The sequence below is a fragment of the Triplophysa rosa genome, linkage group LG23 (genome assembly GCF_024868665.1).
Source record: "Triplophysa rosa linkage group LG23, Trosa_1v2, whole genome shotgun sequence".
NCBI lineage: Eukaryota > Metazoa > Chordata > Actinopteri > Cypriniformes > Nemacheilidae > Triplophysa > Triplophysa rosa.
In genome coordinates, this window is record NC_079912.1 from 13,108,107 (window position 1) to 13,121,399 (window position 13,293).

General features: G+C 38.2%; 1 protein-coding gene across 1 annotated transcript in view; it reads left to right on the top strand.

The window, feature by feature from the left end:
* prex2 (phosphatidylinositol-3,4,5-trisphosphate-dependent Rac exchange factor 2) overlaps window positions 1-13,293 on the top strand; it is a 96,065-nt gene that overhangs the window by 22,063 nt on the left and 60,709 nt on the right. Inside the window, 7 exon segments of the mRNA XM_057322771.1 lie at window positions 209-313; window positions 2,220-2,321; window positions 3,321-3,482; window positions 8,430-8,563; window positions 8,682-8,785; window positions 12,711-12,860; window positions 12,959-13,103. Coding sequence (XP_057178754.1) covers window positions 209-313; window positions 2,220-2,321; window positions 3,321-3,482; window positions 8,430-8,563; window positions 8,682-8,785; window positions 12,711-12,860; window positions 12,959-13,103 — 902 coding nt within the window.

Consider the following 13,293-nt stretch of genomic DNA (forward strand, 5'->3'; position numbering starts at 1 on the left):
GTTTTGGGATTGAGACAGTACTTCGAGTTAGCATTAGATCTGGCAGCCTTCTGTCTCTACCTCTGTGTGAAGCTTCAGAGACGACTGATAACTGAAGGACACGAGAAATAAAATCTCAGAATAAGTGATTAGTCATAGGCAGTTTCAAAAGAGCTTACCAGAGATGAGCTTCTGTATGTGACTTACTAGTGTCTTTATATTTCCTCAGAGGGGAAGGTTTCAGATTTATGACGAGTACTGTGGGAACCACGAGAAAGCCCAGAGACTTCTACTGGAACTTAATAAGATCAGGACAGTACGCACACTTTTGCTGGTAAGACGCTTGCGGTGGTGTTGTTTAAACACTAACAAAACGAGAATGTCTCTCAGACTCAAGTTAAGGGTCAAAATAAGAATTCTGTGTGTGAACACTCTTCTAACTTCAGTTGCATGTCAGAAGTCTCATGCACACGTTTGATGTTCTTGTAATCCTCACCTCCCGCCGACCCTTCATTTGTTGAATACAAATACAGATTCATGTTTTCCTCAAACACATTTCCTATTCCTGCACGTACACTTTGAGCTTTTTAAAGGAGGATCTCTTTTGTTAATGGTCTGGTCCAGTACTGAGGACCCGTTGGAATGTGTGTGTGTAAGACTATATCTTATGACCTCTTGTTATACATCGACGGTCCTTGGAGAGTCCGACACAGGTTCGTTTCCTTAGTATGTGCTGACAGGTTGTCCTTGAACTCACTGTCTTGTAATATAATGCAGGCTAGTGCTGACCTCTCTGTTCACACACACACACACACACACACACACACACACACACACACACACACACACACACACACACACACACACAGTCTGGTTTACTATCTCCGTGGGGACAGTCCATAGGCGTAATATTTTTTATACTGTACGAACTGTATATTCTATCCCCTATCCCTAACCCTAAAGATCATAGAAAACTTTTTGCATTTTTAAAAAATATTGTTCTGTACAATTTATAAGCTTTTTTGACCATGGGGACCTCAATTTTGGTCCCCACGGTGACACAAGTCTTCATGTGTTGGTGTGTATTCAGGTTTAGGTCCCCACCGGGATATAAAAACATGTCCACACACACACACACACACACACACACACACACAGCAAAAATGACTTTCTTAATTGCATCAAGATGCATTTTCTTGATGAGCAAAATGACCTAAGAAAATAAGTCTAGTTTTTAGTCAAAAAATATGAAATTTCAGTGAGTTTGTGCTTAAAACAAGCAAAAAATCTGACAATGGGGTAAGAAAAATAATCTTGAATTAAGGTTTACCTTTTTCTTCGTCACTCAATTCAAGATTATTTTTCTTACCCCATTGGCAGATTATTTTCCTTGTTTTAATCACAAATTCAATGAAATTTCATATTTTTTTACTAAAAACAAGACTTATTTTCTTAGGTCAGTTTGCTCATCAAGAAAATGCTTCTTGATTCAAGAATGTTTAGACATTTTTACTGGAAAACAAGAAAAAAAAGACTAATTAAGAAAGTCATTTTTTGCAGTGCGCACACACACACACGCACACACACGCACACACGCACGCACACACACACACACACACACGCACACACACATGCACATGCACGCACACACATGTCTGGTTTATTATCTCCGTGGGGACAGTCCATAGGCGTAATGTTTTTTATACTGTACAAAATGTATATTTTATCCCCTATCCCTAACCCTATCCCTAAACCTAAAGATCATAGAAAACTTTTTGCATTTTTAGATTTTTAAAAAATATTGTTCTGTACAATTTATAAGCTTTTTTGCCCATGAGGACCTCAATTTTGGTCCCCACGGTTACACGAGTCCCCATGTGTTGGTGTGCATTCAGGTTTAGGTCCCCACCGGGATATAAAAACACGAACACACACACACACACAGTTTTTGTACAGACCATTTATTATAAACAGATATAAGCTCTTTTTGCTCATAATGAAGGCTAAATTAAAGAAATGATTGATGGATATAATAAATTAAAGATAAAGACATAAAGAGGAAATTAGTAACATGGCCTCTGATGTTCTAGAGAAAAGCCATTTTGTCAGCCTCAAGTTTACCATTGGGTAATGAATAGTTTACACAAAAATGGTGATTCTTTCATTATTTTTCAGTTTGGGGTGAACTGTTTTTAAAACTTTTGTCACTTTTTTTCTCTTTTGTTTGTTTATGTCATAAGAACTGCATGTTGTTGGGCGGCAGGAAGAACACAGAGGTTCCTTTGGAGGGCTATCTGGTCGCACCCATCCAGAGGATCTGCAAGTACCATTTACTTCTGAGAGTGAGTATAATACAGCTTATTATAAAATCGCTGGTCGCGAACGGTATTCCACGCATATAGTAAACTAACACACTGTGCTAAATATTCATACTGTTTGTTTTTACTGTATCCTGTTTTAAACATGATGTGATGTAAACATGCCAAAAGCTTGACACTTCAATGAAACTTAAACTTTTAAATCGTCGCCGTCCTTCCAAAACTTTGGATGTCCAAGTTCGCTGTTTTTCAGGAAATATAAAAACACAATTTTTTAAGTGATTAAATATTATGTTGTCAAAGTTGACAAGCACTTTTTAGTACTTTTTATTGGTTAGATATTCACATTACCCAGTGACAAACATAAAGGGTGAGAAATATTAATGATTTATGACACAAGAAAAATCAATAAACATGAAGATATGACATTTATGAAGGACAGCAGCGATTTATTGCACTTATTTAATGGGAATTGTGAGTAACAATGAGCAAATTTGGACATTTACAAAACATTACGGTTAGTGTGTTACAAACACATTTCTTCAGAAAAGCGTGTGAAGCAATTTCTGAGTTTAATCATTGGCCAACATCATTGCTAATGTTTCGTGGCAGGCTCTTGTAAAGATCTACTGTTAACACTTAAAAGAGCTAATAATAAAGCCGCACATTTTGGCATATTCACTCAGGATCTCAGTCGTCATGGCACCTCTTGCTAAATGGCGGCGATGGGGATCTGTGGTCTCAGAGATATCACAGAAATGTAAATGCGAATTAAACAGACGAGGCAGAAACTCTGTGTTTCGACTCGGTTTTGAGATCAGCATCACTCTCAGTCACGCAGTAGCTTGATTATTAAACGTGTCGCAAAACTAAAAACATAATGAGCTCTCGACATATGCATGCAGTTTGTTCGACCAAATAAACAGACTGCTTTATACGACGATGTTCTGCTGCAGTCACACCGCTTTGGCCTCATCTTGTGGAAACCGTGAGTGTTTGATGATGTTTGTGTTTTGTGTTTAGGAGCTGCTAAAAAGAACCCCGAAGAAACACAATGATTTCTCAATGGTGCAAGAGTCACTGCAGGTGATGAAGGCGGTTTGCTCCAGCATCAATGAGGCTAAAAGACAGATGGAGAAGCTGGAGGTGCTGGAAGAGTGGCAGTCTCATATCGAAGGCTGGGAGGTACGTCAACACACATTTTTTTTAAATAATGGTGTTGTTTTAATTTAAAGGTACTTTCAGAATAAAGTGTCCAAATTAGAGATTTTTGATCTTTTTGTGAAAAATACAGCTATTAAAGCCTGACACACACACACTCAGGTGCACAGCATCGTCTCAGTACACCCGGCTCCTTCACACACTTTATTCAGTGTAACGTCTAAGGAATAAAAGGTGCTGTCACTCGCCTACAAAAGTCTATTCTTCAACTTGCCATCGTCTTTGATGTAAACCCTTGAAACCCTAAAACCTTAAATCTTAAGATTTAATTGAACTTGATGCCTCGATCCTCCATTCATTCTGGCTCTATTAAACCCCTCCCTCCACCCACAAGTTCAGCTGAGAGGTTTTTAGACTTCGCCAGGCCTGTCTGCTTTTTTCATCAATGCCTTCAATTAGACCTTTTTTGTCTGGTTGATGTCTGTTTGACCATAGCACCAGATTAACTCTGATATTAATTTGTAATTCTTTCTTAAATGCTCTAAAAAAACCAACCACAGATTATATCTAATAACATACAGACATAACATCTCACATGTACAGTAAACACGTGACCCAGCAGGTATGGTGGACCGTATGGCCCGAAACCTTTTTTTAAATTTCTCCCGTAATAACTTGTGACTGGGCATAGGGTTGTTGTCCAAAGATAACAATAGCAGTGATTGTGTGGTTAGTGCGGTTGTGTGCTTCGGCTTATGTAATATACCCGTACAGTAAGGTATTCTGTGAGTGGGAAGCTCTGTGGTTTTAGGGAAAGAGAGAAAGGGGTGAAACGAAAGACACTGTGAACTCGCAAGTCAACGGGGGCAGAGTGAGATGGTTGTTTGAAAGGGATAGTTCACCTAAAAATCTAAATTTTATCATTTATTCACCATCATGTTGCTCAAAACCTGTATATGACTCTTTCTTCTGCGCAACACATAAGAAGATATTTTACGAAAAGGTTTTGTGTTCATACAATGGAAGTCAATAGGGGGCCAATGTTGTTTGGTTTACCACATTCTGTTACACTTCAGTATAGGGGGCAATTCTCGCTATTAACAAACCATTAACTAAGACTTTTTCCCCAATAAACTCTTAATTTGTTGCTTATTAATAGGTAGTAAGGTAATTGTTAGGTTTAGGTAGTGGGTAGGGATGTATGGTCATGCACAATATGTGCTTTATAAGTACTAATAAACAGCCAATATGCCAATAGGCATGCTAATAACAACTAGTTAATAGTGAGAATTGCCCCCTATACTGAAGTGTTACACCAACATTCTTTAAAATATCTTTTTTTGTGTTCTGAAGAAGAAAGTAAGTCATACAGGTTTGGAATGGCAGGTTTAATGGAAAATAAAAGAAAGTTACTCCAAAAAACATATTATGCTTATTGCACATTATCACTTCATTATTTTTATTCATTAACAGAGGGCAACAAACCCTGGTCACTTTCTTTTTTTTGTTTGTTTATAAATGAAGAAATCATTGAGGTTTGGAACAGTATGAGGTAACGACAACATGTTTTTTATTTGGGTGAATGGTCGCTTTAAATGTGCGTTCTTGTATATCGAGTCAAACAGAGTCGAAGAGTCTGGACTTTGTTAGCGTGGGTGGTGTTTCTGATGAAGTTCTGGTGCTGATGAGTCACTTTGGCATATTGGCGCTAGACTGAGTTAATGGCTGTGGTCAATGTGTTAACCACAAAGAGTGCCGTTCTCTCACATAGAACTTCTTATATCATCCTGAGTTTGCTCAGTCAGGTGCATTCAGCCTTAACAAAGTGTAATCTCAGAGTTAATATATTAAAACAAACTATAGATCTATTTTGGATCGTATTTTGTGACTAGACATTTATGACTAAGACGTCCTTTGAATGTGTTTACTCATATGCTCCGTGATTCTGTGACCTATCAAATATTCACTGTGTTCTGCGTTTTGTAAGCAGTCTTATTTTGTATTTGTCACGAGTGACACGTGTTTAGCGATTAAGCCTCAGTGACCAAACTATTTTTAAACATTACTAAAAAATAAGTGGACGTCAGTATTCGATCCCAGCAGCATTGCATGTGCCCTTGTGTTTTAAGAAAATTTGCAAAACAACGCCTGTGTTGTTCTAGTGTTCAGGGCGCGTGTTGAAATGATCCCAAGCATTGTAAAAACATACCGCAGAATGAAAACCAGTGGGTCAGATTTTTATGAGGGAAATATAGTGGAATGTTTCGTGAAACACAGACGTGGGTTTGGAAAATGATGTTGACTGATTTTGTTTTAAGAACTACAATTTCCTTGCAAGATTGTTTCTGTCTGCGACGCATATCTGAACAGTCGCACCCCTTCTGGTAGGCGTGAATTGACATACGTTTGGTCGGTGTGGCTAGAGCTGTCACATATGTTTCTCGGAGTCCTCCAATGAATATAATGGGGGGATTTTAGTGCTCCGGTCGGTTACACGCACTGTTCTGAGCCCGGTGGCTCTTACAAAAAAAATGTAACGAAGTACAGAATGACCTTTTGGAAGCAGTTCCCAAATCTGTTTTTGCCTTTGGTGGGTTATTAATGGCCGTTTCCCTTCCTGTTACCTCATATCCAGGAAACAAAACAGATGAAACACACAAATGTGTAATTTAGTAGATATGTATGTAGTGCTTTTTAATGTTTTTTTTAACTACGCAATAAATGTGAAACTCATCTCTGCAGTAATATACTGTCTGGAGAGCTGGAATTCAAGAGGAAGTTGTCGTCTGTTCTCACAGGGTGTGGGTGGAGATGGGATGGCAGACCACTTTTTCCACAGTAGTGGCTGATTGCTCATTATTGTTGACCACCTGCACAGCTGTGTGTCCTTGAGACAGCAAAATGGTGGAGGACACGATCCCAAAATTGAATGGGAACAATTGAAGCGCTTGGAGTGCCATATTAGAGACAGAGGTGGAAAGTAGAACTGTCCCACTTCCAACCTTAATGTGTTCCAGTAAATCACATGTCACGCTTCATTGTAGAACGCCAAAATGGTATTTATTGTTTGAATTTTTGTACAAGTACATGGGAGAGTTTGATTTCTGTCATTTCGTGCTGTGAAATTACTTGAAAATGGGAAAAAATTTAATCGGCACTAATCTTACTAGAAACATCTTCAGCATGCTGAATGATATGTCTCGCTGAGGTCAGGAATTACAGGTCGGATGCCAGACTCTGAGTGCCGTTCCAGGCACCTGTTTCTTTATGTGACAAGCACTTTTTAAATTCCGTATTAACACGGTATATAACAAATTGTCCGGAGACCTCCAAAACATTGTAACATTGTGTGACATAATTTTGCTTACATAAACTTGCATAAAAGAGACGGAGTAAGATATATAAGAGACAAGGAAGATAATGTATAAATTATAACGAGAAAAAAATAATAATCATCATATCAAAAATAATGTTAATTAATAATGTTAATAAAGCTTTAAGGGTTATAAATATGATAATATGTTCCACAGTCTACAGTAATTTTTTCTATAAGGCCACTACATACAGAAATAGGTGTTACGTCCATAGACTGTAAAAAAGATGGACGAAGCGACCTTATTCACTTCCATTGTAGAAAATTGAAGCCAAAACATCCGAGTTATGGCCGCTGACATATTGTGCCGATGCCATCATTTGGAGCCAGAGTCTGCGCAGTTGTGAGCGCGATGTGGAGCCGCGGTATCAAGGTCCCGCCCACATTCCCCAATGACTCAATCGTAAACGAAGAAATCATGTTACCACACCCCTTTTTATAACATCTTATAAGTAACTAAAACAAAACTGATTATAAATATGAACACTTGAATACACACCAGAGAGATAAGAACTAACTAAAATGACAGAAACCATCTTTGGCCAAATTTATTTGAAGTGTAATTGGATTTTTTTAGCTCATTCATTTACATGGAGAGGGCGGGGTTTACGACCTATACTGCTGCCAGCCAACAGGGGGCGATCAAAGAGCCCGCAGCTTCACTTTTCAGGACGTGTGAGGCACACCCGGTTATGTCACAACCATGGCCTAGCAGTTAGGTCCGTGTACTTAGCGGCCAACGGATTTCCCTTTTGAAATTAGATAACCAAAATCGGGAATCAAGCTTTTTTCTTTTTTTGCGTTGATTATAGAAAACGAGAAACGAAAAAAAAAACGTTGTCCGATTTCTTCAAATGTGTTTATAAATGGTTTTGAAAACCATGTTTTTTGTAAAAACTATGTAAACGATGGTTACTGTAGTAAAACCATGGTTTTGCCCTAAGTAATCAATGCACCAAAAAACCATGGTTACTACACTTGTACCACAAAAAACATGGTTAATTTTCGTAAGGGAATGACTACTGCATCACTCAAGCTTTAACATGGGGTGGCCTTTGTGTTCGTGTTGTAACATTTTCTTTTTTCTGTAATAAATCCTGTATATTCATGCAACGACATGTTGCAAAGACATCAACAGAACGGTTAATCACGCTACTCGATAGCTTCCGCCTCCGGGTCACTACAAACAAACTGCACAAATAGAGACATAGAATTTTCACACGTGTATTTTAATTCCCGATTACCATTTATAAACACAATTGAAAAAATTGGACAACGGGTTTTTTTTCGTTTCCCATTTTCTATAATCAATGCAAAAAAGAAAAAAAGCTTGATTCCCGATTTTGGTTTTCTAATTTCAAAAGGAAAATCCGTTGGCCGCTAAGTACACGGACCCAGTTAGCACATATTCTCTGAGCTGTGGTGTTTGTATAGACAATGTGGATTTCATGCTGGTTTGTGGCATTTCCCAAACCCACCCCCAACATAACCGTTTTTGTCTTTACCTAAAAATATGACTAAAAGTACGATAAAAAAAAGTCTTCTAACTTTTCACACAGTTTACACTGTGATTCCGCTCTGATTTGATCCATTCTCAGGGATCCAACATCACAGACAGCTGCACTGAGATGCTCATGCAGGGAGTTCTGCTGAAGATCTCCGCGGGGAACATCCAGGAACGCATTTTCTTCCTCTTTGACAACCTGCTGGTGTACTGCAAGAAGAAGAACAGGTGATCAAGCGCTTTACTCTGTCAGACTCTGCAGCCGACGGACGTGTTATCTCTAAACAGGGAAACCCAAAGTTATGGCTGTTCTTAAAGAAGTACAGACAGCTGTTTTCTGTTGCAGGCGTTTGAAGAACAGTAAGACGGCCACCGAGGCTCCTCGATACCTGTTTCGGGGTCGAATCAATACAGAGGTTATGGAGGTGGAGAATGTGGATGATGGAACAGGTGTGTTTATTTTATCTGAACTTTGAAACGAGAGAATCGTAGCCTTTTTTATAACTCAATGTGTCGCTGCAAAACTTCCCTATCCTCTGAGTAACGTTAGCTGTTTTTTTTATATATAAATCGGTCTGTTTTCTATCAAAAAACAGATTAGTTTTCTCTCCGCTTGGGCGCATGATGAACTTCTTTCTGAACTGACCAAATTTAAGAAAACTGTGATAAATTATGTTTTGTTTTAGCCGATTTATGGCACGCTATAGCTTATATTTCTACAGATACGCTGCTTCAAAATGTGTGGGCTTTGCCTCTAACTACTTTAACAGCTAAAGGTTAGAAAAAATGCCATTTTCTGGGCAGGATGACAAGTTGGAGGCCAGTGACTGGATGAACTGTGAATGCAGTGTGTTTTGGCCGAGGTGAAGTGCTGATTATCAGTTATATTTGTAGAAGCAATCATTTGCTCCCTGGCGGACCTAATATCTGGCTGCTCTGGTGATGGATAGGTTTCAGTCCACACAATCTAAACAAAGTCAATTTCACCACATTTGCTTGTGAGTGTTTTCTCATTCTCCCTATAACGGCTCCATTTTACGGTAAATCGAGACATAGATTATTATTGGTACGTAATGAAAACCGTGAGAGTGATTTCTGGTGTGTGGCTACAAGAGTGCTTTCTGAGTCACGAGTGTCTCTTTCATTTGCAGTTTTTCATTGTTTAGATCAAAGAAATTTGGTGCAGGTAAAAGCATGGGGTTTATTATTAAATGAATTATAAGTTCAAGAACTTGTTTGAAAATGGATGAGACTGCGTGGAAGTTGAGAGCAATTGTGAAATTGATTCAATTTAATCAAAGTAGGAGGTTGCCTGTGGGGTGTGTTATCACACCAGTGCTAAAGATCGATGCCTGGCTTTCTCTGAAACGGCGATGTAATTTGTCCAATTCCTGTGCTGAATTGAGAGGCACAATCATTGTAACACACAAGCCAGTGGGGGAAAGAAAACACAATCGTTTAGATTAAATGATTAGAATGTGAAAGATTGGTTTCTAATGCATATAAAAGTTACACTTTACAATAGCTATTTTGTTAACATTAAATGCATTAATGTTACAGTAAATGCATTAGTTAACATCAACTAACAATACCGTTTTTCAGCAGTCATAAATCCTTGTAGATGTTAGTTACCTGTGCATTAACTAATGTTAAAGGTCCAGTGTAATTTGTTGGAGGATTTATTGACAGAAATACAATATAATATTCATAACTGTCTTCAGATGTGTATAAAGACCTTGCATAATGAAGCATTATGTTTTTATTATCTTAGAATTAGGGTTGTCACGGTACCATAAACATGTCTTACGATACTATACCATCTGAAGTATCTCGATACCAAGTAGTATCATGATGCTGTGCCATGTTCATAATTCAAATCTATACAAAAAACGTATTTAGATTAAACATTTTGTATTTACTATAGTAAACTGTATTATACTTTGCACTAGAATATTTTGTTGTATTAACTGTAGTAATCGGATAAATTGTAGCAAATACTGTAGTATACTTAAATATTTACTATGGTAAGACTCAAAAACACTATTGTCTATGAGTTTTAGTAGTTTACTGTAGAAAATACTACAGTACACTAGATCATTTTTCACTAATTACTAATTCAATACTAATTCAAATGTGGGACAAATTTCATTGATACAGCAGTCTTNTGTAGAAAATACTACAGTACACTAGATCATTTTTCACTAATTACTAATTCAATACTAATTCAAATGTGGGACAAATTTCATTGATACAGCAGTCTTCATAAATGGAAATATTAGGCTTACTTTAAATGCAGAACTAAGACGGCCAGTAGGCGGTGTAAATTTTCCACTGAGTTAGTGAACCATTTAACCAACTCGTTCAAAACGCTAATTTGAATCATTATCTCGTCCGAGTCATTCAAAACACACATTCATTTACGAGATAAACACCACAAAAAGGCAGATGTAAATGTTCAAATGAATATTAATGCGCATATGCAACATTAACTATGGTACTACGATACTACCGTTTCAAAAATAGAGCGGCATCGCGGGTATTTTGAAGCTTTAGCATCGTGATGCTACCGTAGCACCGGTACACCGTGCAACCCTACTTAGAATTAGTTATTTCTATCTACATACACCGCGTGTTCCCATACATGGAATTAGGGATGGGAATCGTTTCAATTTTATCGATTCCGATTCCAATTCTGATTCTGCTTATCGATTTCGATTCTTATCGATTCCCAGTTTCGATTCCACAGTTGAAGTAAAACATTTAGATATCAACCTGTGTGGTCATTTAGCCTGCTTATTGACTTGTTTGCAAATACTGTATATACTGTATATATTTATGAGCACCGTTTTGTGTATATTTACACATAGAAACACACCTTTTCTGATTTATTACAATTTGTATTATCATAGGTGAACTACATCATGGTTAAACTGCAGTTACTATAATGCAACTATGGTTAATTTGTGATTCCTGTGCTTTAATGCAAATTCTATATCTAAACTATGCTTACTATAGTAAAAATATTGATAATTTTCATAAGGGCTTTTATTGAGATATCAGCAGATCATGCAACGCATGTACTTTTCTGAAAATATGCACACAGGAATTGATAAGAGGAATTAAAATTTTAATCTCAAGTATCCGATTCCTATTCCTTTCGATTCCGATCCGATTCCTAGCCTTTCGATTCCGATTCCAAATTGGAATTGATTTTTGATTCCCAACTCTACATGGAATTCTCCATGTTGTTTCTACAGTAGCCCTAAACGGACAGACTGCTCTACAAAGAGCGTTTCATAATCACGCTATCTCTTCCGACAAAGAAGCAAACACGTTACGATATCTTAGTCCTGTGTCAGCCACCATAGTGCTTCGAAATGGAGGGGTGGAGTGAGTCGATGGTTGCAATTTGCAACTTCACCGCTAGATGGCGCTACATTTTATACACTGGACCTTTAATGTATGGACAAAATTTCCACTGAAGTTAGTGCAGGACATATTAAGTGCCTCCTAGCCATTTAAAATAGCCAATAGCATTAAGTTTACCTCATAGCCTGGAACTGTGCACATTAAAATAATTGGTCCATATTGGCAAAAGTGAGAGACTATTTGAAATGCTTATATTACAACATATGCTTATAGAATATTCACATTAAAAGCCCTAAACTTCAATTTTGATTTTTAGGGTGTATGTACAGTAAGTAACATTAAGTGCTAATAACAAAACAGATCATTAAATTATGTGATCACAGTTGTTGTACGACAGTTTATCATCCTTATTCTCACAATCCTACACACTTTGCACATTATATAGAGCCGCAATTGGAAAAAATCAAGAAAAGTTCCTTTGCAAAAAAAAAACACCCACATGAAACGCGTAAAACAACACCACACAGCAAACTTAAAAGTTTTAAAGGAATGAGGATACCTCAAGATGGGTGTCATTTTCTGTATGTTCCTCAGGATAATTCCAAAAATGATGTTGATTTCTCATAACCTTCAAATTAGAGCTATTAACATAAACAAATCCTCTGCCTGAAATTTCCCTCGCAGGCGTTTTAGTCCGTTGCCTATTTTATGTGGCAAATGTTTCGATCGTCCTGGACTTTCAGCTCTCTTTTCAGTTCAGACTGCATTGTTTATTGCCAAGAACATCTATTTTGTCATCCGGGCTGCTTGATAGATAGTTCAACATACTGTACAAATGTGGAGGGGAGGCAGGAATGCAAAGCCGAGAAGATCGTTGGCCGTGCCACATAGGCATACACAGGCAGTACAGAAAATATGTTTTGGAAAATGTGAGGAAGTGGCTTACGAGGGCTATAAAAGGCGTCTGACAGGCAGACATTGATTATTTGTCCACGTTCTTCCACAGCGGATTACCACAGCAGCGGGAACATCGTGAACAAAGGCTGGAAGATCCACAACACGGCGAAGAACAAGTGGTTCGTTTGCATGGCGAAGACACCGGAGGAGAAGCACGAGTGGCTGGAGGCCATTTTGAAAGAGAGAGAACGTCGAAAAAGTGAGTAGCAAATGTCACTTCTGTAAATCTAAAGCTATACGTGGCATAAAAAATAGAACGCAGGGTCCTAAAACTCTCCCTTCTATTTGTTCTCTCAGCGCTGAGACTGGGCATGGAGCAGGACACCTGGGTCATGATCTCTGAGAAGGGCGAGAAGCTTTATAACCTCTTGAGCAAACAGGGCCACCTCATTAAGGACCGCAAGCGCAAACTCAGCACCTTCCCCAAGTGCTTCCTCGGAAGGTATGTCAGCGATGTGTGGCTCTGATGGACTCCAGGAGAGATCACATCAGGGTTCATGACCCATGGTATCATGGGAGAAAGATAGTGGGATGTTGAGAATGATAGTGTGAGGTTGTGTGAGATTGGAACGAAGATGGGAAATATCATGAAACTTGGGAGGAGTGGGAGCTTCAGCTGCTGTTTTACTGCT